The sequence below is a fragment of the Meleagris gallopavo genome, chromosome 3 (genome assembly GCF_905368555.1).
Source record: "Meleagris gallopavo chromosome 3, MGAL_WU_HG_1.1, whole genome shotgun sequence".
Taxonomy (NCBI): domain Eukaryota; kingdom Metazoa; phylum Chordata; class Aves; order Galliformes; family Phasianidae; genus Meleagris; species Meleagris gallopavo.
The window spans coordinates 71699902-71724055 of record NC_139406.1 but is presented as its reverse complement, the minus strand read 5'-3'; the positions used below and the strand labels follow the sequence as shown (position 1 = coordinate 71724055).

Sequence of the window (24154 nt, the reverse complement as noted above, 5' to 3'; positions counted from 1 at the left end):
CTTAACAGATAACACAAAGGCTCAAGCCATGCTCATTTTCTGATGTATTGTCTCTCTGGCGCTACTAACAGGAAGGGATCACTGTTTTTGAAAGAATAGTTTCTCACCATTGCTAACCATCTGTATATTCAAAATCTCTTTAGAACCTGAGGACAACTTCCTATCAGTCAAGGGAAAATCCACCATCTGTGCTGCATTTTCATATGCTGAAGAGTTCATCATAACCAAGAGAACCCCCTCATGTTGAAGGTACGAAAGAATTTGGCAGAGAAGTAGCAATAACAAGCAAGGCCTTTCTCTAAAAATAATGTTTATAATAGAAAATAACGTACACACAGAACAACCTTTCATTCATTTAGTGTTCATCTCATCTCTTCCAAACAGCATTTTTTGCTCAGTTTACATAGACAAAGTGCAAGCCAACAGCCTGAGAAGGAAGGGCTCAGGAGCTGAATCAGAAATAACTCTCTGTTTCCTAAGGATCAGCATGTCTCACTGTGACTCTTCAAATATTCACATTTTCCCGGTGTCCACTTTCATTAGCTAACCCATAATGATTGATTCTGAACTTGCTCCGTTGAAATCAGAATATGATTCTTCACTCCTTCCAAGAAATTAATCTGGTAAGATAGATTTCTGAAGCAGAAAGCTTCACTTCGTCCAGTGTTTTGTACTTTCTGGCTTTCCAAGTTCCATAAAAGCAGTGTTTTTACAGTTCAATGTGTATTATTACTAAAAGCTTAAACTATACGATTTGTAAATATACAAATCATATAAATTTTTCAGGAGTCTGGCATTGTGAAACATTCTGCAAAACACTGAAGGAATCTGGTCCCACGTGTTCGTTTCTGAATAAACCATATGCTAAAATTTGGAATTCCATCCTTAAATTGATCTGTTCAGGGCTATGGTTTGAGAGGATGAACACTTGTATGGGGCTGCTGAATCACGGCATGAACCTTTGATTGATCACCTGAGGCGAGCAATGAGTCAGCCAGGGGAGCACAGGTGAAGGCAATTCACCTGTGCTGCAGGAAGGGGTGGAGCCTGGCTCCACCTCTCCTAGACCTATTTAAGAGCTGACTGCCAGTGGGGAAGGATCTCTCTGGAGATCTGCTCCATCAGGAGTTCATCTTGTGAGCCCAGGACAGGGTGAGTGACTTTCTCTTATTTCTCCAATATAAATTATATTAGCCAAGCTCCTGGACACACACACACAGGCCATCTGTATATCCATTGATTAAACAACACTTCTTTGTGTTTCATTTGGACAGAAATGGGCAATAACTCAATTAAAAAAGTGTGGATGGCCAGTAGGGTGCTTTTACATCTCCTGACATTAGAAGACAACAAACAGATGTATTTGCTGTATTTGAACCTTTGGGGGGTTTTGAGCAATGATAGCAGTGTCTGACTGTGGGTTGGCTGAAAAGGATTTTCAGACCTCTGTCTCTCCAGCAATGATTTGCAGTAATGCTTTCCAGCAGACTGAGATCCAGATCTCAGAAGCACATAAACACCCAACTCCCAGTCTTAGAAGAGGTCTCAGAAGAGGACACCAGAGCTTCATGCTCTCCTCCCAGAAGTGGCGAATCCAACCACCAGCCCTGTACAGTCATCTCCCTCTTTCCAAATGAGCTGCAAATACTGTGCTACATTGTGGAGTAACACCAGTACAAAAAGCTGTCATGCTTTTTGAGAAGCCTATTTACATTGTCAACAGCTTCATGCTAGCTGTCTCCTGGCAGATATGGCATCCTCTGGCATAGTGAGAGCTTGAAAGGGCTCCAAGCTAGGAGGGAAGCTGGTGGGGGTCTTTGCTGCTGAAATGCCCCTGAAGGAGTGTAACCACAGCTGTATGTGGTGAAAGTCCATGTTCTTAGGTCCTCAATAGGAGTATGCCTTATATCCAGATCCTGCATGACATGCTAATGACATAAACAGCGTACTACTGAGACTGGGACAGCTCTGAGCCCACCCAGAGACACAGCTCCAGGCACCTTTACAGACAGGGCCTGTAAGGATTAGCAGCAGCTGTTGTGCAGCAGTTATTTGCATTGTGGTTTCAGATGTATGGGGTGAACTGCTGTTCTGCTGTGCATTAGTTACTCATGTCCTTCACCTGCACTACACAAAAAGTTGTATTATTTGCATGCAGGCAGACCTCACAAAACTTTCACAGCTACAGTTCAGATCTCTAATTTCTGAAAATTGCAGCCGTTATTAAACCCCCTTACACACTGCCACATGAGCTCAGCTCTCCTAGAGGGGTTTTTGCACACTTGTTTATTTGAAGCTGGAGTGAAAATAACTGAGGAGCCTGACTGAGGCTGGGAATCTCACAGACTTGTGCAGAGTGAAAAAATCAGCTCACCTTTACTGCAGCTGTTTGGTTAGGAGGGACACTGGACCTCTAAACCAGAATGCCATACATAAGCACTTTGAAGGAACGAGGTCCTTGTGACACTGGAGAAGTCTGACAGTGACAGCTCAACTGTTTTTTCCCTCCCCTTCATTTAATTTTATGCTTATTTAAGCATGGCAATCTAAATAGCCACGGATGCCCTAAACCCCAGTGTTTTGCTTTGCCTGGGGTAACTAAAGAAGGTGTGAAATTACAAAATCTAAGCTTTCACACTTCAGCCTTAACTGATTACATGCAGTAATAAGTCAAGAAACAGCATATAAATACACTCTGGTAAAACTAAACACATGCTCTGAATTTTTAACAGTTTGGAGGGGTTTGTTTTGTTTCTTAAACTATGAGCTCAATGAAGTCCAAACAATCCCCCCATCCTGGCCCCAACGTTTTGGCTTTGATTCCCCACAGTACTGTGATGCTAATTTAATACAAGAACAACTCAATTAGAGCAAAAGTAAAGAAAATGTAAAGTTTGAACTGTCTGAATAGGAAAGAGTTGTGCTCAGCATAGGACACACAGGACAAAATCATCCTTAGCTCAGCCCGCAGTACACAGACAGCTGCTCCTAGACCTTATAGCACATTACACAAGAGCAGCTACCATTTACAAGTTGCTTTCCGCTGCCAACTTGCAAAAGAAAGATCTCAACCACTTATTATTGCACAATTAAAAGTTTCACAGCTGACAGTCAGCCACATTGTTAAAAAAATCTGCACTTAGAGCAAGATTCACAAAAGCTGAAAAAAGGTGGAAATGCTTGGATTATTTACAGGTAATTTACAGGTGTAAATTTTAGGAACACACAACTGCCATCAGAAAATGGAATTCTCAGAACATTCAGCATAATGCTTTTTTGTAGTTCAGGTCTTAAGCTGGCATGACAACAATATGAAAACAAAATCCTTACTGTTTTGGCACAGATTGCTCATAATCATCTAAATGGCTCCTCTCTTTATCTTCCTTTGAAAAACATTAAGGCAAATGCAAAAGAGGAAGGGTGGGTGGCACCAGAGAGGATCATAACAAGATGCAAATATTCACATGCAAAGTTCTGAAGGTCTGAGAGAAGCGGGTGCAGTCCGGTGGATGTAAATATCAAATGTGATGGAGATTTTAGCATTTTTCCCTGAATTATTTTGTTTTATACTCAGGTTAAGCTGGAAACAAACTCAACTGCAAACTCAAGATGACCAGTCAAGTGATATCTGATGTCAATTTGTTTGTTCAGAATTTTTGACTGCATAGTTTTTACATATTGCAGATAAGATGCAATCCGTTACAAGAACACTACAATTACATTTTACAATCTTAAACCTGCAAGTCTAAGTGGAAAGAGACTCTGGAACACTCCAGTAAGCCACTCTGAAAAGAAAGATGAAAACAAAATTCAGTGACTAACCAAAAAAAACCCAAGACCTTAATGATCAAATAGATGCGCAAGGCATCACATAAGGCTACTCAGGAGTACACCAGCAGCTATTTTACAAGAGCTAAATTAATTAAACATTATTCAATTAGGCATGGAAATTATTTTCAGGCATGTAATTAGCGGCTAGCAACGTGCTAGTTTTCTTCTGATATGAATGACTAGTAGATTAACACCACTGTAAGAAGATATTTTGTCAGATCCAACAAAAAAAGCAGAAGAAAGAGGATGTTTTTGTAGGATGCAGAATTACAAATGATCAGAACTGACAAGCAGAATTTCTCCTGTGGCACCAATTGATACGAAGAAATAAAATGGGATAGTACTAGTGAAAGCAGGCCTACTACAGCTACCTTGTTTGACAGGTGTTCAACGCTCCCATTTGCAGCTCAGTTTCTAAGGGCCGAATTTGGAACGACCATCCAGAAAAGAAAACTGTTCCTTGAAGGATACAAATGAAATACTGGCTGCTTATTCAGGCAGCCTCCTATCACTTGCATTTCAAACTATTTTACTTTCTGAAGTCACATCTCTCTTGCAACTGAAATCATAACTTGAATTCCATTACTCCATATCTTGTTTGCTAATTCACTGGTAAGCTCCTCTCACCACGCTTACCATTCAGTGCATCACACAGTTTCTTTTCCACATTAGAACAAGTCAGTCCTTCCACTTCTTCCTTTGTAAGTATATTGTCAAGATTTGTTCCACTTCAACACCAAAGCAAAGCATCGCCCTTGTGGCTTGGAAGCAAGATATCACTGTAGCAACTCAATGTACTTGCTATACTGCATGTCTTTTCTTCTTTTCCTCCTCCCCATAGATGTTGAGTTACTGTACTAAGTTCCTGCCAAAAGTTAACTTTACAGGAGAGTGATTCCTTTTGAAAGGAAAGACAGGGCTGCCTCTATTGTCCTGACTCAGCATGCTGGGAACAAAACGAGGACCAACTGCAGAAAGAGACATTTGTAATGCTTTCTCCAGAACATAAACAGAGTGAATGTGCAGCTGGTCCGGTAGTAGCAACAGAGCCTAAGCCCTTGCTCTTAATTTGGCAGGAAGAGCTGTGGTGCCTGCAATGGGAGAGAGGATTTTCTTTTCACCAGACCCCTTTGCCCGATTCAAGAACACCAATGCTAAGATACAGCAGCTGAGTTGAGGACACAGCCAATTAAAATTTTACTTTCAGAAAATATCCAGAGGACTCTTGATGCAGTATATGCAGACTTTTACAGGTTCATCTTAACTGTGACCATTACATCTCTAATACAGAAAGCAAGACAATGAGCTAAACAAATTCAAAAAGAACTGTTTTACTGAGGCATAGGAAACTACAGAATTAACTAAGATCTACGTCACAAACCAACTTCAAACACATATAACGAAACCACTGAATGAAGGATTTCACGTTGGGTTCCTGCCACGCTTGCAGATTCTGTGGTTAAAAAAGCCACCAATCTTCTCAGAAATGTGCTGTGTAGCATTGTACACCAAAATACAGGATGCTGTTATACAACCAAGCATCTGGAGAGATTAATTCTGATGAAAAAAATCTCTAGGATAAAAGCTATTTAATAGAACGAGGATGATGGCAGAGGAGACTACTGGATTTGTGCAACTGAATCAAGCTAGATGTTAGGAAGTATTATTTTGCTAAAAAACAAGTCAAGCAAGTATTTTGCACTTAAAGTTTGATCTTAGGAGATGCTGAGTACAAAGCTCCCTTTAATTCCCCACCAAAAAAACAGAGCAGTACATTTGCAAGGAGGGAGGACTAAAATGACCCAGCACATCCAAGAACGTATCTCTTAATAGTATCAAAGAAAAAGAATTCAGTGAAGCTACATAAGAGGGTTTCCTGAGAGACACAGTGAATGTGAATAAAGGGGCTCTCAGACCCACGTGGCAGTGAGAGAGAGAGCAGGAGGAAGACAATGCCAAGCTCAGAGCACAGCGAAAGTGCTTGGCTGAGTTAGAAATAATAACCATGTAAGAGTTCTCTTCATCTGTTGCAAAGCTATTCTCCTACTGCCCAGAGTCACTTCAGGTTGGATATCAGGGAAAACTTCTTTACAGAAAGTGTTGTTAAGCACTGGAGCAGGCTTCCCAGGGAGGTGGTTGAGTCACCATCCCTGGATGCATTTCAAATCCATTTGGATGTGGTGCTCAGGGACATGATTTAGTGGAGGGTTGTTAGAGTCAGGGTAGTATGGTCAGGTTGTGGTTGGACTTGATGATCTTTAAGGTCTTGTCCAACCTGAGCAGTTCTATGATTCTACAGTTATAAAGCTCAACTTCAACATACAGTTAAATAATTACTACAGGTCTAATTTTGAAATGCTACATAAACACTAGGTAATTAAGAATGCTGAAGCTTTTCCTGACAGTTTTCTTACATCCAAATATACGCAGTCATTCTTTCAGCTATGAAGTATCACAGTGCAAAAAGTTTGCACTTTGCCCTAAACAGAATTGCTTAATTGATACACAATATAAGGCTTTACTGCTTTGGAGCACAAAGGTTTTTTTGGGAGTTGGTTTTGGGTTTTTGTCACTAAGGTAGAAAGCGTTACAAGCATCCATTAGTACAGAATTTGTCCAAGAACAACTCTACCATGCTACTCTTATTACAAGAAAAGAGACAAGGAAAGTAATCTCAGACAAGGACAGATGACTTGGCAGACGTGTGAAGCAGAGATATCAGCCTAGTATTCCAAGAACAAATTTCACTACTGCCAGCAAGCTGACAGCTACAGTCCATGCACATCCGCTATTTCCCATGAACAGCAGTTTGTACAATTTGCAGAAGTGTGAAGTCAGACACTTAACAATTCTACCAAGTCCTTAAAGAGAAAAAAAAGCAGCAATCCGAACTTCATACTAAGAAAATTTTAATATGTTTTTTTCCAAGTTCTAATATATAAATACAATGGTAATAATGTATTCCTCTTTTGTAAGCTTGGATGAAATATATTGAAGTCCACTTTCCGTATGTTATATAAATAATCATCTAAAGCAACCTAGAAAAGAAAAGAAAAAAGGCTTAGTCCGTATGGTGCACACAGCTAATTGGGCATTAAATTTAAAATGATACATGCAACCAGATTAGGAACTGCAAAAAGGCTTGACAGTATGTCTGTTTTAGCAAGTGCAGCGTGACCATCACATTTGAAGAAAACACAAAAAACAACTTTTGAGAAGAGAAGCATTATCTTTCACTACACCAACCAGAAAATGAATAAAAATAGACAAGATTTTGGCCCCTTGCATTAGAAAGGTTGTTTAAGAGTACAGACAGTGCTAGAGAAATTCTGTAGTTAAAAAAAGAGTGAAAGTTTTGCTCAAATTATGAGGTTCCACAGTAGTATCTAAATGAAGTCTTCAGTAAGTTTCAGGTACTACACTTTCCCGTGGACATATAAAGTATTAGTTAACAATTTTAATTAATTAGTTTAAGCTTCATTTGAGCTTCTACTTTTCACAAACACACGAGCACAAAAGCAAGGTCATCATTTCAACACTGCATATCACACCCACCGTATGGTAAAAAGCAGGATATGCCTTCACAGGAACTTTCTTACTGAAAGATCTAGCCTGAAAGTAAATGGGATAAGATGGAAAGGAAGTGGAAAGAGTAATTATCAGAAGAGTTGAACATTTCAGACTAAATATAAAGTACCATATATAAATGCTTAGAGCCAACAAAACGTGCTGTTCTCTGACATACTGAAACTACTACTTTTCACTATGGGTAAACCATCCTTCAATGTACACAAAAGTAATTATGCAAAAAGTGTACTATGTTGGGAGATCCCTCCTAGAATTCTTTAACCTTCTGACAACCTTACAGTTTGCATAATGATATAACAATGTAAATTAGCATCCCTCGGTTCCTGCAAAGTTCCAAGTTGCATCTGTTTTAATAAATATGGCATCATATTTATTAAAATATGACATATATCAAATAATTCTTTGCATCCCAAGAGACAGAATCAATGGTCCAGAAATGCATTTCTCTGAGTGGATCTTTTTGGGCCAGTCTTACCATCAGTTCCAGAAGTTCAATTATGCTCTATCTATATTCATGGGACTCTGCAAGTATCTCAGAGCCTCAGGCCCTCAGTGTCTATGGGTAAAAACTAAACTAAACCACAGATGAATCAAATGTACAGTTTAAATGCACATGCAAGTCAGCTGCAGCAAATCTTCCTGTAGGGCTTAATTATAAATACAGAATCCCTCCTTCTTTCATCTCTTCTTACATGCTAAAACAAAAAGCCAACAAAAATACTCTTCACAAATACTGGTGAGTATTTAGGAGTCTGTGTTAGTTTTCCATGGATCTCCCAGATAACTGAGAAAATGTGGCTAAAACTTTAGGAGGGGAAAATACTGAATCTTTTCAGATGGCAAATTATTTTAAAACTCTAAGATGAAATTAATGTGCATACATATAAAAGGAAAATTGCCTTCTCTAATCTAGCTTACTATTGCTATTTGTAAGAGCAAAGGAAAAAAGTAATCTTGCTTGATTGTCTTAACTCAGAATGGGTCTGCATGACTGCCATTTAGAAAGCACCTTATCTCCCCTGGCAAACTGATGTACCATAAAAGAGATAAAGGCAAAAGGCCAAAAGGAGTCCTCCTGGGAAAATGCAGGAGATAGTACTGAAGACAAAGACAGGGAACAAGTAAAGATTGCTAACACATTTCAAAGGGCTGCGTGGGACTGACACAGCACCTTCATCATATGCTTTTATTCTGATAAAACACAACGTTCCTAAAGAAAACCACAATCTTCGCTGTCTTACTTTGCCCTCTGCTGGTCAGCGGTCACAGTATCCAAAAGAGCTGACCATGCTTCAGAAACTTCTCTCACAAGATTAAGTGCCATTTTAGTACAATATACTTCACATAATATCCCCGAGATTTATTTAGCATTTTCAGATTGTTCCTTCTGACTGGGAAACAGGCATAACAACTGTTATCCTTATCCTCCAAAGCATATGTGACTCATGTAAATTCTGTGACTGTTAAAACCTCTGCAGGTTTAAGCTTCGCCACTCCCTGTAATTCCAAACAATCCACTTCAGAAACTCTCTACTGCCCATTATTCTTCACGGATTGATGATGGAGTTTGGTAGTGTGTATTAAGAGATTTTTTAAATTAAGATTATTGAATAAAATGCTAGCGTTGCTCTAACTTGGCTTCCTTCTGTTCACGTTTTCTGCACAGCCTCCCATGACGTAATCACATGGCATATTATCCACAGAGCCCTCCCTGCATAACGTGGGCAGGACTCTAGGAATGGGGTAGGGAGGAAAAGGAGTAAGGTTCTGACTGCTCACTTCAGAAGCAGTTTGACAAGGAGGGATGGGAGCCAGGGGACCATCACAGTGAGAATGGTCACACGGTTACAGTATTTGAAAAGCTCTGAGGAGATGAATTTTCTCTTTTTGCTTCTTTCCCAAAGTTTTCGTGCAATACCACCAACAAAATTTTAAACAGCTGCACAATAAATACACACTGCTCGTTTTTTGTTTGGTTGGTTGGTTTTTTACACCTGCTGTCACTGATTTGAGGCATCACAGGCCAAACTCTTAGCATTTTTGTAATGACAACTGCAACCCAACAGGTTTCACACCCTGTACACTGCAGGCAGTACAGTAAGGGATAAAAGAAAAAAAAAAAAAAAAAAAAAGGTTTCTGCTTGAACACTGATGTGGGCAGTTTTGACCTTCCGTTTTCTTTGCCACTTTTTCAAACTCTTCTATTAACAGCTTCCTTGGGAGCAGGACAACAAGACATCAGGTGAAACAGCATGAAGACAAATACATCTAATACAAGTTATAAATAGTCTGTATTAAAGATAAAGCCTAAAGCTACATATTTTTGACCCCTAAAAATTAATCAGCTAACAAACTCACAGAACAAACCAGGGATGCCTTATTTTATCTTCAGAAAAATGAAAATTAAGAAGGGCTCTCCTGCCTATATTGCAGAAAATACTTTGTGATTGTGGCTAACATTGTAACTGAGGATTCATGATGCAAATGCAGAGAATTTCAACATTTCCTTACTTTGAAGCAGTATCTTTTCAGAGTCCCTGTGTTTGATGCGATACTCAAAGTACACACGGCACGTACTGCTGACAAAGAAAACTCTTTACAGTGCTTCCTGCAAGTTTTATTTTCCAGATAAAGGCAGACTAACCGTGCACTGCTGATGAAGCATTCTTTTGCTTCTTGCATCAGGTTCTGAGTGTAGCTAAAATAAGAGTATTTATTTAAAAAAAAAAAAGACTATGCAGGTCTTCAGAATTCATTATCTACTGCTCCAAGCAAGAAGCACCCTTCCTAATGTACTTGGCTGTGAGCCCAAAAAGAAATAAACAGAATATACATTTCCCAACACAGTTCTGAGCACGTCTGGTCACACTGAGAAATGAATTCCCCTCTCCCAAACACTAACCAGCAGTCAGAGCCGCAATGCCCTGCTCTCCTGCTGTGCTGTGAGGTACCATATGTGCAAGTCCTTCCTATGGTGCTGATACCATTCTGGCTCATTCTTGCACTTACAGTCTGCTCAAATTTTCTCTCCCAGTAATAAGGCTTTTAGGCAGTACTTATAATTTAGGTTAAAATATCTGAAATAAAGCATGCAGGTATAAGATTTCTAATAATACATTCACAGTGCTTTGTAAATCAACTATGTTTATCAAAAGAAAGGGGGAAGGAATCTCACATGTTCTAGGTGAATATGGGCCTGGCTGGCAATGTCATAAATTACATCTCTCACGTTTTTCTCTTGCTTGCATCTTATGAAATCCTCTTGTGAAACTCCATGCTAGACACAGGAAGGAAAAGCAAGAAGTAAAAAACTCTCAGCAAATATCATGTTTCCATTTTAGCTTCACAAAAGATAGGAAAATGCAAAAGCCTGTCCCAGCAACCGAACTACTGACCTAAGACTGAAAAAGCCCAAGTGTGTTCTGCTGCTGCCCCTCCCTGCAACTCCTCTATTTTTTTTTTTTTTTTTTTTTTGTCAATTACTTGCAAAACAATTCAAGAGAATAAAAAGAACATCTGAAACTGACTCTCTCTGCATGGACTTGTTCCCTAAAGACACTGCGGTCAGACAGACAGCCCTGTTAGGCTTTAAAGTTCTGGGAAGTTATATCAACTTAACCATACTCCAAAAAACAGTAGAAAGTGCAACAAAGCCAGCAACAGTTAACACAGAAGCCATGTTTACCTTGGGATTGGCAATGCTAGGTCTGCAAAATAAAAACATTAAAAAAAAAAAAAAAAAGCATTCTCTGACTGCAGTAACCAGGAAGATAAAATATAGTACATTCAGAACTGCACCAGTTTCCTGTTCTTCTCAGCAACATTCAGACATGAAAACTGTATGAAGCAGGCAAGTGAGCCTCCCAGAAGTACAGATTCAAGTACCACTCTGCAGTACTTGCCTGCAGCTGAAATGCTTACACAGAAGGGACACAAGCTGTTGGCCTGTCCCCTGATCTTTACGCAGTTTCGCTGTACAACACCTTCTACAGCAGGGATGACTGAATTTTCAGCCTACAGCTGAAAACCTAAAACCTTGGAAGGTCTCACATACCAGCCAATCCCAGAAGTGCTGAAAGCAAGGACTTTCTTCCTGCAGTCCCATAAGCCTGACCTACATTAGTGTCTATGCCTTTCGCAGACTACTTAAGTGACTAAACTTCAAATCAAAACTTTCAACTGTACTGAAATTACATACAGTAAAGAGTAGAAGTGCCTTAAGCGTCACCATAATGACATAAACTTTGCTCAGGTATAAGAACAGCATTAACATCTAAAAATACAGACTGGAGATAAAGGAGTAACTGCTGCCATGGCTACAAATGTAGCCAGAGAACATTAATGAAAAAATATGTTTTAATTCCAGTTTACCTGAATTGCAAGAGCTACTAAGTTTCAGTGGTGTACTGGGTGTACAATTCAAACTGGAGAACTATATGCCATCTCATACAGCAACATATGGAAGGTATGGTTATAGCTATCAATTGTGTAAGATCAAAAAAAGAAAGAAAGGAACACCAGAACATTTATAAAAAGGTAATGTAAAGAGAAACTTGAGAAGATTGTTCAGAAGTCCCTATTCTGCATGTGTATTTCTACATTTTAACAGAAAAGTTCCTGAAAGATGAAATACTACCAAATTTAACAAAAGATTACAAAATAGGGGAGGAAAAAGAAAAAAAAAAAAACACATTCTGCTGTTTCCTGAAGGTCATTCCTCTCACTTTATATCTACAAAACCACTGGGCTGCAGCAGAAACCAGAGCACGAAGGAAAAAAAAAAAAAAAAAAAAAAAAAACATGCTGTTTCTGTGCTAATATAGTACAAACTCCTATCTAGTGTTGAGAGATGCAGTTAGATACCACATTGTTCAACTCCAGGTAACTTGTTTCTCTTACCAACATACAAATGTCCATGGGCAGAAAGACCTTTCGTCTTGTACAATGATATGGAGTAGCTCTCAAACAGGTAACGATGCCTTGTGCTTTCCCAATGTGACTGGCTGCATGGTCAGCATGGATGTCCTTCACACCTGAAATGGCAGAAATAGCATGTCTTACTGTCAGACCTCTTGAGGAGTCTTCTCCCACGTGTATTTCAGACATTTTTAAGGAAAGCTAACAAGTGTACCGATGCATTACAGAACTGCTTATGTTCATAACCTGCCTTGAGACCTCATCTCAGAGGTGCAAAGCAGTAGGGAATGCACTGATTCCTGTTCAGATACTATCCATTGCTACACCGAACCATTTACACTGGCATACCTTCTTTCAGGATAGTAACATTCCAAGAACAGTTTGCCCTGCCAGAGAAATCATTCAAGTACGAAATTCCTGATTAGCATTAATGCTTACAGTGTGGTTTCACCCATTAGCTGCAGCTGATTCAGCAGTGTCCCGAAGCTAAGGGGAACGGCCATATGCTTCCTCCATATGTCTGCCACCTCCCTCGTGCTGCCAGGGGTAATGAGACAGCAGCATGGTAAACCAGTACAGCTAACTTTGGTTCCTGCCTGGCTACTAACTGAGACAAGAGGATGGTGACTGGGGTAAAGCAGCAGCATCTTTCTTCGTGGCAAGACCATATAATATTGGCTCACACTGACCACAGGGTTGAACCAGGATAAAATGAAAATTTAAAGGAAAATAAAGAAAACTAAAATTCACAAGAGTTCTAACAGAAGCAACATTCCACAAAGACAGAAATGAGGATACCAGATCAGGGAGCCTACCTGACAACTGGAAACGATACCAGATATAACAGATTCATTGCCTGAGCCTTGCCTGGGTCTCAACCCTTTGGAAATAGTGTATACAGGCAGACTATGTGGAGTTACTCTGGCAATGGTGGTAGAAAGCAGACTTTGGAAGATAAGTTTACAAGTTAAAATGAGCCTGACAAGAGAAGTAACCCCAAACCAGTAGAATGAAGCAGCACTACTACAAGAAAGATACACACCACCTGGAGATGGCAGGAGTGAAGAAGCTAAAAAAGCACAAGAAATTTAGCAAAGAAGACTTGGTCTGTGTAGTATAGAAAAGACTGCTGATGAGAAATATCTAGCCTACGTTCAATTAATTTCACCATTTTTGAAAGAAAACACAGGATAATTGCTTAACATATAGCAAAGGAGATTCTTGCTTACATATTTTGTTAAATTGTCATACTTAAGAGAAGTTAAACATGATAGGAAGCCACAGAAAATCTGGAGTCTCCAGATTTCAAGAACAGGATCATCTGACTTTCAACAGACGTGAGCCAAACATCCTTCAGTATTAAAGACATTTCTCAGCATGGAAGACGATGATATTTTTCATAGTCCTACATTTCTACAATCAAAAGCTCAAAGAAATTGGAAGATTTCACCGAATCCCTACTGAGAAAGCAAATATCACATGTTAAGATGTGGGTTCTTCATTTCCTCCTGAAAAGAATGTGCTCTTTCTACTACTTTTTTCCCCGTCTCTTTCAACTTCAGCTTTGACATTCCATCAGGTGACTCTGATGTTGCAACTACAATATTCATGCTAAATATTATACTACTGATAAATAAACACCAGCCTTTTTACATCTGAGCTCACACAGGCAATAGTACCATGATGCAACGCACATCTCCAAGAAAATCATCCTCTTCTTCACCTCAAGTGAACAGTTCTTTTCCAATTTGTGGGTATTCTATTACGCAACATTAGCTTTAAACCACAAGGATCATATTGTCTTCATTGCCTTTTTTCTAGCTATTCAATTATTGATAGTGAATCTGCTTTTGGGAAGGAGAGAGGATTCAAGCCCAAGTTAGCAACATCACCAAGGGAAGCTTATAGGTTTGGAACTGTTTCAGAATAGCCAGTACATATCACTGCAGTAGAGAACAATAGCTGCTGAATAACTACAGTGCTCTGTGTTCTACCAAGTGGAACAATCAGAAAACAAAGTAAAGAGCTGAATTTACCATCCTGCACAATAGGGGCAAGAACAACAGAACAGTAGAAAACTACACTGAACTTTCCACTCAGTTATCTTCTAAGGAAAGTATGTAGTTCTAAGAGAGCTGCAATAAGATTCCAGGTTTATGGTTGAGCATTCAGAAAAAACCTCATGTGAGAACTTCTACTGAAATGAAAATTGGGTGGAAAATTGGTTTGTTTTTTTTTTGTTGTTGTTGTTTTTGCAACAATGATAAATATTATACCAGTATTAATGAGTCATCAACGAAATCTAAAAATGGGAAAATACCTACCCAGCATTTCCAACGTGAGGTATAAGAGAGCACTCTGAGTGTTCTCAGCATATGCTTCAAGCTCCTGGATGTTACGGTATGCTCTATCGTCCAAATTCTTCTCCTGTAATTTGAACAGAACTTCAGTAAAAAGTAAGTGTAACTGCTATTTGTGCCAGCTATTTGTTCAGATTAGCCTAATCCACTATTATCAAGAAAAGGTAGCATTGAGAGATATAAAAGGAGTATATACTGATAGAAACAGGCACTGAAGCCCATAGCAACTCTACCACAAATAAGTACATATAACCACAACCAAGTCTGGTGACTGGAGCAATTACAACTTCTTGCAATGACAAATCAAAATTTTTCAGAAAATTATACTGCCAATAGAAAACATTTTATTGTATTCTTAACTATTAAATTGCTAATTTTAATACTTTGTTAGCATCTGAAGAATGGAAAATAAACAGGAATATATACTTTAGAACACGCACATGAAACAAGAAAAAAAAAATCCATCCATCACACATAGGAGTTTCAAAGTCACGTGCAAACACCCCCTAGAATAGAATTTCTGACATTGTTCTTCCTGTCCTAGTGGCTTTTGTGGCTAAAACCAGTTTTAATAAAACTCTCAAGTCTTTCATAGCAACGACACTGAAAGTAAGTGACCATCAATTTGCTCACAGTGTAACTTCATGAAAGCAGCTTCAGCAGCAAAGCTACTTCAAGGAATTCCTGCCCTTAGTCTTGCCCTCGTGCCAGAGTTGGTAGCAGCATCACTGTATCTGTGAAATTCTCTCTCATTTTCTCCTCTTATAGGGTGGGTATTTTTAGATTCATATCATCTTACAGCTCTGACTTAGAGCACACAAGGGAGAAAAACAGCAAAGTATGGCAGAAAAGTTCAGACAGGTTTCAGCCAATTTTGAGGTTTTATATCCGTGACTCATCACAAGATAAGGCAATTTAGGGGCAAAACTGACATGGTAATATATAGGAGATGAAAAAGAACACAAAGATGCCAAGAGCAGGACTGGAATGGCATAAAAAGAGGCTGTGTGTGAGGTTTGCTTCTTACACAACTTCATTTCCATTTCTATTAAAATGGAGTTTTCCAGAATTTTTAACAGTTGTATATAGAGACCTAACTATTTAATCTAGCAGACAGGACTTCCCTCAGTTACAAATAGAAAGGCCAGGTGTAACTCACAATGGACTACTACTAGAGGTAACTACTTTAAATCAGAAACTAAGGTCTGCGGTATAAAAATGTGAGCACAGATACGTTATCAGAGCAGAGAACAAAAAAGATTCACACTCGCAAGCTGTACTTTAAGTTCTAAAGGGATTCTATTACCATTTTGGCCAAGAAGAGCAGAAATTGTGAGAACATCAAGGGAGAATTAAAAGGAAATACAGAGTGCTCTTCTCAGGAGAAACAGCATTGTCTGAAAAAGATGAATTACTTAACCTTTGGTTTTACACACAAATGCATGAAATTATGGGGAAAAAAAGTCTAATATGATTGAAAAGAGAATGAGACTTTGAATGGTAAATACTTACTCTTTCATCAATGATCTTCGTGAACCACATTTTAGACAAGTTATGCCTCTTAACTGCCTGAAAATTATATAAAAAATTGCTGTTAATGTATAAAAAATAATGGCAATATTGCATTATGACAGTTGAAAACAATTTTTGATAGTACTTTTTCACAAGGACTGTATTCACTGAATCAAAGTTGAATCAACTGGTAAGTTAATGAAAAATGGAGAATCTTCAAATATAAAAATTGTCTAACTGGCATTTGCTTCGACTTAATTCACACACAAAAAAAGAAATCTTGGATGTCAATTAACTAAAAACATTTCTATAACAAAATACATAACATAGGTTGTTTGGGTTTTTTTGCTTTTATTAAAGCATTTCATGTTCACATATCTGTATTTTGGCTCTTAACTTGCACTTGACTTGCTTACTGCAACTCAACTTCTCTTCAATCCTCTTACTTACATCAATCCATGCACACACGCTCCTCCAAACCTAAATGAATTTTGCAGACCACACTGTCAGGCAAGACTCTAATCATACATATAAATATTTAAAAATAAAACTCATGGAGCAGATTTCTCATAATCTTCACCCTTACAGTTCACTATCCACTTCTGTACACACATTATATCTGTAAGTATTTTTTCATGGTTTGATAAAACTAGGTCTTATTGCTGATTCAGCTAATTGTGCTTTGGGGAAACACCAGGAATGCAAAGAAGTGAGTTCTAAGTTACATCTACACATCAGTTTGGCTTCTCACTCATTCATCTGAGGAGCGAGTCTGCAAATAAAGTCCCTGAAACAGTCACAGAAGATCAAGGTGTGACGCTTTAACTCAAGCTCTGCTGAACTACCCCACTTGTGCGTTACATCCATTTTAAGCTACCATCATTCAAGTAAGTTCTCATTTTTCAAATTCTCTCATTTTCCCCAGAAATGAACAGAGGACTTGAGCTCACTTTGCACTGGTTCAAAATGGATATACACATAAGAACAAATAGAACAACCTTGGCACCTATATTTATATTCAAGTTACTAAGAGTTGAGCCATTCGCAGTTCTAGAAATATTTTTACAGACTATTTATGTACTTCACTGGAACGCACAACTCTCAGAATCCAAATTTGAGTATTCTGCAATACACAAAACTTTTCAAAAAGTTAACATAATAAGTTAGTATTTCTGGAAAATCAGAACTGTCTGCATTCAAACTCAACAGTTTGAATGTGGGAACAGAATATACTCAAAATATACTGTGTGAAAGGCGTGCTAGTTCTGTTAATAGCTCTGCAATACTTAAGAGTCCAGGTGTCTATTTCTAAATCTTACTTTCTCAGAACTGTAGTGATATTCACAAAGATTCACAAAATTGAACTCTTTGAATAAGTCATTCTTGGGGTATTTGCTGAAATACAGAAGTTAAATCATATCTTGAGTGCAGAGGTCACCAGGACAGGTTGTGCTGTAGCTCATTAGAATGCTCTGCAGCAGTCAGAGGTAGCAGAGCTCCCAGAAATACTTTCAGACCTTTTCCCAACACCTTACTTCACAACCTATTCTGTTTGGATTGTCTTCTATCAGTCTTCCTTCAGAGAAGTCACATGTAAGGTCAAATCTTACTATACAGATAGGTCAATTCTTTCTTCTACTTCAAAAACAACTTCCTCTGTGAGAACAGAGCATGACTAGCAGTCATAGCTGGTGGAAAGGGCTGCAATTTATATCTGAACTATGTTTGTTGAAAGTTAATCTTTAGCTAACAAACATTTCTGCCCCACACTGATATACACATAAGCAGCCTGAAATTAGTAGTGGAAAGAATATATACAATCATATCCAAAACCAAATTGTACCTAATCTATTCAGACAATTAAAAGTGAGGATATTTTCAGAAATAAAAATAAACTCCACAAAAAAAGCAAGTTCCTCCTTGGAAAGGAGACAAGCATTTGGGGTAGAAAACAATCCTGTTTCTGGGCAGTTTGCCATACACTGAAACAGAAAGAATAAAGAAAAAAAAATTCAAAGGCACAAACAGATTGACATGCAGAACTATCAATACTGCATTCTAATGTTTGTGTTAAAGATGGAGCATGGGTGATATTTTAATGCCCATAATTCAGCAAAAAGGCTTGCAACATTTGCCAGTCTTCATGCTAACTGTATGGACACTGCTGTGGCAATGGCACGCTTTGTAAGAGCTAAAGACACCCATGAATAGCTCTGCACCTCCTAAAAGTGACTGACTAACAGGTGGTCTTCCTGGCTTCACCTGTGTTTTCCCTTACTTAAGCAAACAGTATCTTGTTTAAATCCAATTTTAACCCACGTATTGACAGAGGAACAAATGCTGACTTACGCTTCATTTCACACTTGAAGGAAGAACAACCAGGGACAGGCCACAGTTTCAGCACTGTCAACAATCATTCAAAGAAGATTTCTATGATTTGGAAAGAACTCATTTTTGTGCTCTCACAGGTGCAACAGAGAACTAAAGTTAAAACACTCCAGTCCCACAGGATCTGCATTGTTCCAACCCAGCATTACAGTGGGAGTCAGGGATTTTTAATGCAAAGAAAGCAAATGAATACTTGGATGAAGAGTCCATATTTGTCTGCCTGCTTTTCAGCTGGTCCATACAACTAACTACCTAAGGGATCTACATTAACTGTATTCAGCTATGGAGACCTAGACAAACTGCAGCTTCTCTGTCCAGGAGCCCAGAGATCCCCAGTTTAAACACAAGTTCTGATCTTACAGAACCTTTCAAAAAGCACCTGCTGTAAGGCTTCTAAGACTTGATGTGACCTGTGGCCCTAAGATGACCAGCTAGCACCATACAAAATTGCTATCTCTGAATAAATTCAACATGACTCTGAAAATCTGATCCACTAGCTCTGAAGTTCAACCTGCTCTGAATGGGAATTGGTATGGCCAGAGGCCCATACCAATTAAATTATTCTGTGACTCTAAATCATGATCATGAAGAGATCAATTTATAATGCCTTCAGTCATCTGATGAACTTCTCGATGGCAGTTCTACTTAGAAATAAAACATTCATACAGAAATTTTCTTCTTCAGCCATGACCCGAAGAGGAACAGGTCTGTGGGCGTACTTTGTGAGTAATGTTCTGGTGCCTGCTAGAATTCACATACAGATGTCTCAGTAAAAATAAACTTCAAAGTTCACAAGTACACTTCCTGTTACTCAACAGACAAAAAAGGATCTGCACAGAATATCATATATAAATAGAAGTCATCAAGCAACCCTTTAGCAAGGAGAGAGGCTGTATGAAGATTCTCCCTGTTATCCAGTAACTAGGCATGAAGATCTTGGGCTTTTCTTCGTACACAATTTGCTAATTAACCTCTATGCTTTGTCTCCTGTCTTTTTGTAAAACTTGCTCTTCAGGCAGGACCAGCACTCGCTTAGGTAAAATACATTTGACAGTGGGATTGTGTGCACGCTCAGCAAGTTGCCAACAGCATCACACTGTGTGGTGAGGTCAACACACTGGAGGGAAGTGACAACCCAGGATGACCTCAACAGACTCAAGAGATGGACCCATGCAAACCTCATGGAGTTCAGAAGGGCCAAGCGATAGGCCAAATAAATGGACTGGGACAATCCCAAACACAATACTGGCTGGGCAGAAAACTGATTGAGAGCAACAGTGCAGAGAAGGACTTATGAGTTTTAGTCAATGAGAAGCCCAGTATGAGTCAACAGTGTGCACCTGTAGCCCAGAAAGCCAACTGCACTGTGTTAAAAGTAGTATGGCCAGCAGGGTAAGGGAGGTGATTGTCCTGTTCTCATTAGAACCCACCTGCAGTACTGCATCCAGGCCTGGGACCCCCAGCATAAGAAAGACGTGGAGCCATTGGAGGGAGCTCAGGGGAGCCTATGAGGACTCTCAAAGGGCTGGAGCACCTCTCCTACCAGAAAGCTGAGTGAGCTGGGCTTCTTCACTCCTTCAGAAGCGAAGGCTCCAGAGACACATTACAGTGGCCTTGCAGTACCTAGAGGAGGTCTTATGGGAAAGATAGGGAGAGGCTTTTTATCAGAAAAATGTAATGACAGAACAAGGGGTAATGGTTTTAAACTAAAAGAGGGCAGATTTAGATTAGACTTCAGGAAGAAATTCTCTACTATGAGAATGGTGAAACACTGGAAAAGGTTGTCCACAGAAGCTGTGGATATCTTACTGCTGGAAGTGTTCAAGGCCAGGTTTAAGTAACCTGACCTAGTGGAAGATGTCCCTGCAAGTAAGCAGCAGGGTTGGAACTGGATCCCATCCAACCCAAGCCATTCTGTGATTCTATGATTTCAACTAGGTCTCACCTAAATATCCTCCTTCTCTGATTCTATCCTGTGATCGTAGGTGAGAAAATACCATACAGACATACACGCCCTTTACATTAACTGCTTTATATAAAATAACAGTTAACAATGCAACACAACACATACAAAACATTATTTCTAACAGCAATATTTTCATCAAATGAACTTCAGGATAACAAAGACGTATCTTACCCTCCACAGTGCTACAGCAACTGGCTGATGTGGTGGGTTATTGCAGTATATATCTTCCACAGCTTTCCTCCAGAACTGCATTCGCATCAAACCTGTAGTCTTCTGAGTTATGGAGTCTTTTATCTGAAAAGGATACATATGGAGTGAAATTCACAGTCTCCTTAAGGCACTATGGTCCGCCTCTACTGAAAAGTCAGACAGAGAAACAGACTAACTCATTGGGAAAAGGGCTCAGTTCTCAATTTGTTTACTCCTAATGAAACTTACAACCACTACAGAGAATAAATAAAAATGAAATCTTCACCACAAGGTGACTTTGGAACTCACAGAGTTTAAGTCCAGGACAACTCCCACCTTGGCATTCTTCTCAGGATAAGAAGCAGTGGTAACAGCAGTGAGGGAGAGAAGCACTATAGGCTGCCAGAAGCGCAGCCCACAGAGACTTATCACAGGGTTTGCTGAGAAAGCACACATTTTGAACTGCTCTGCTTCCTTCTGACAAGTGCCACAAACGTTTGAGGTTGCATTAGAAGTTTCTGGCCATCCAGCAAAAGTGAGAGACTGCAGCCACTCCCATACCACAAATCTCTAATTACAAACTTCCCTCTTAGTAGTATTTCCTTTACTTTGCTTCTACCAGCACCTGACTCCTTCACCCAAAATTCTGATGGGCTTTTTACAGATAGGGATTAGCTACACTTTTCTAATTCACTCAGTGCATTTGAAGCCAGCACAGATGCAATCACATAGCAGTACCACAGACCACAGCCTGTTTGTTATCACATAATTTTGAAAATACAGAACATAAAGAAGAGTCACAGCATCTATACACACGAACAAAACAAAGTGGGGGAGGCAATTTTCCAAGGGCCACTCAAAACTAGAGGTTTGTACTGACTTCTTTTTTCATTGCCCTTTATAATATGAAAAGTTAATCTCAGCAAAATGCCAGCTGCTTGTTAAATAACAGTTCTGAAACTCTAAATTATACATTCCCAGAGTTCACAAATATATTTTAATACCTGCCTGAGCCAGTTCCACATTGAATGCTCTCAAGGCAAAAGCAGAGGTTCGAGATTCTGCAGGCAACAGCAGAGAACACAGAAATCCTTCATAGTCACGCTTTCTATGAAAGGACAAAAAGAATGGATATATTATTTATAGCTCCATGTAAACCAGGCATGCTACTGCTTAGTATAGGGCTCCTAAAATAGGAGCAGCAAGTTACAGTTCAAAAGTCCAACTTTTTGCAAAAGCAGCACCTTTCAAGCTTATTTTGAAATAAGGCAAGTTCCAAGAGGGGGGAGTGCAATCTGAACTCTCACTGCACCGCTCAAATCCAGATCTCAAGATATTTGGCTAAAGGCACGGAACAAGCTTGTGGAAGAACTGTAAACAGAATCCAGATCGTCTGACTTCCAGACTTCTGTTCTAAATAAGAAACCACATTTTGTTGAAAGACTGCACGTTGAAGTTCGACAGAAGAGCAATGGATTAACCATTACATTTTGGTTTACTGACAACTATACTAAAAGTATAAGAACTCTGGCACTTGCTGTCAATCTAAAGTGGCATACTTTTGTTTGGCCGCTTGGGTGCGCCATTAAATGAAGAACAAACAGAGCACAGGAAGAATGATTATAAAATGCAAAATCATATGTAGGTGTAACTACCAGAAACACTCGGTCACCTCAGAAATGCTAACTTTCTTGATTTGAGCAATATTTGTGTACTTTTGATAAGCTAGGAACATGGTTCTTCAAGAGAAAGAAAGTAGCAACCCCGACTTATGCCTTGAGAACAGAGCAGTTGCGTCAAGTTAAATATTTACTCATTTTCATGAAGTTTGTCCTTAAATGTACTCCTGTTTCTTTTGAATGTGAACTTAAGATAGCAAAACCAAACCAGAGGGTAGTACTGGGGTTGCTACTTTTGGCATGAAACAAAAAAGGAAGTGAAATTTAACAGCTGTTCTTACCCTCTAAATACATAACAGCTGATAACAAGCAAACACTTAGAGTTCTCATAATACTTGTGGAACTTGTGTTAGAGCCTTATGCAAAGCCACAAATATCAACAAAAAAAAGGTATTTCTGGATTTTAGCAGGCTTTCAGCCACATTCGTAATAGAATCATAAAATCGTAGAATGGCCTGGGAAAAGGACCACAATGATCATCTGGTTTCAACCCCCTGCTATGTGCAGGGTCGCCAACCACCAGACCAGGCTGCCCAGAGCCACATCCAGCCTGGCCTTGAATGCCTCCAGGGATGGGGCATCCACAACCTCCTTGGGCAACCTGTTCCAGTGTGCCACCACCCTCTGTGTGAAAAACTTCCTCCTAATATCTAACCTAAAGCTCCCCTATCTCAGTTTAAAACCATTCTCCCTAGTCCTATCATTATCCACCCTCATAAACAGCCATTAATAAAAAACAAATGCATCAAACCTTCCTCAGTTTAAGACAATTTCTGCAAAGCATAATCAGCTCAAAACCTAGGAATTGTTTCTGAACAGACTGTAAAAACACCCCGGTATTGTCCAACCTGGGCAGAGCTGTGAAGCTTACGTTCCCCAGAAAGAAAGTTTTTATTGTAATAAACAAATGAGAGCTGCCTGCACCGCCTTTAGCGGTTTATTTCTGCTCGACCCCCTCGGCCTTTTCGTTCCCCGGAGCTGTTATGATTCCCATGCCATTTGAGCTGTCAACAGCGGCTTCAAATCAACGACGTCAAAAGCATAAGCACACTTCATTTCACTACTCTGAATGCTTGTGAGCTTTTATAAGCAGTCTATTTTTAACAAAAAAAAAAAAAAAAAAAAAGGTCACATCCATCTTATCTTCCGTGACTGGACCGACCCGCCTCCCGCAGCCGCATCCCCGGGCGGGCCGGGCCGCCCCCCCCCCGCGTCGCACAGCGGCTCTCCCCACCCCCGAGGCGGGCTGGGAGCGGCCCGGCCTCCCCGCGCCGCACTCACCGCAGCAGCTCGGCGCAGTACTGCGCTTCTCCGCCGGGCTCCGGCCGGCTCCAGCCCGCCGCCGCCCTCCCGCCTCGCGGCCACGGCAGCCCGCCGCGGGCCCCCACCGCCCTCAGCAGACGAGGGAACGATGCGGACCGCAACCCTCCCGCAGCCGTGGCGGCCGCCATGCTGCCCGCAGCGCCGCGTCGTTCCGCCCCTGCCGTCAGTCAGCCCCAGCCCAGGGGGCGGCTCCTTCCTCGCGCCGCGCCGAGGAGCGCACGGATCGAGGGGCCGGTAGGCGGCGCCCGAGAACGCGCGATGGCGGGCCGGGTGTCGGAGCGCCGCGTGGCCTTTTGTTGTCCTGCAAATGGCCTCCGCTGTTGGCTGCTGCGGCGGGTTGAGCTGGGCGCCCCTGCTCCTCGCAGGTCCTGCGTAGGGCCTCACACAGCGCCCGCTGAGCC

At 40.2% G+C, this 24154-nt stretch overlaps 1 protein-coding gene and 1 long non-coding RNA gene across 4 annotated transcripts; one reads left to right on the top strand and one right to left on the bottom strand.

Annotated features, from left to right (window-relative positions):
• Positions 1–898: 898 nt before the first annotated feature.
• Positions 899–9052, top strand: LOC146544767 (uncharacterized). Its single transcript, XR_014882618.1, has 2 exons — positions 899–1152; positions 3575–9052. It is a non-coding gene; the product is annotated as an uncharacterized LOC146544767 (long non-coding RNA).
• NDUFAF6 (NADH:ubiquinone oxidoreductase complex assembly factor 6) lies at positions 6724–24154 on the bottom strand. 3 transcript variants are annotated; one of them, XM_085221441.1, is made up of 9 exons: positions 23712–24150; positions 21760–21859; positions 20734–20856; positions 16209–16265; positions 14661–14763; positions 12319–12452; positions 10595–10696; positions 7387–7443; positions 6724–6869 (listed from the first exon to the last, which is right to left on the bottom strand). In XM_085221441.1, exons 1-9 carry the CDS (start codon positions 23879–23881, stop codon positions 6741–6743), a joined length of 975 nt encoding a protein of 324 aa, XP_085077567.1. In that variant the 5' UTR covers positions 23882–24150; the 3' UTR covers positions 6724–6740. The 3 variants fall into 3 exon arrangements, with proteins under 3 accessions (XP_085077567.1, XP_085077569.1, XP_085077568.1); XM_085221443.1 differs by having other exon boundaries at positions 21756–21859; positions 23712–23853; XM_085221442.1 differs by lacking the exon at positions 7387–7443 and having other exon boundaries at positions 23712–24154.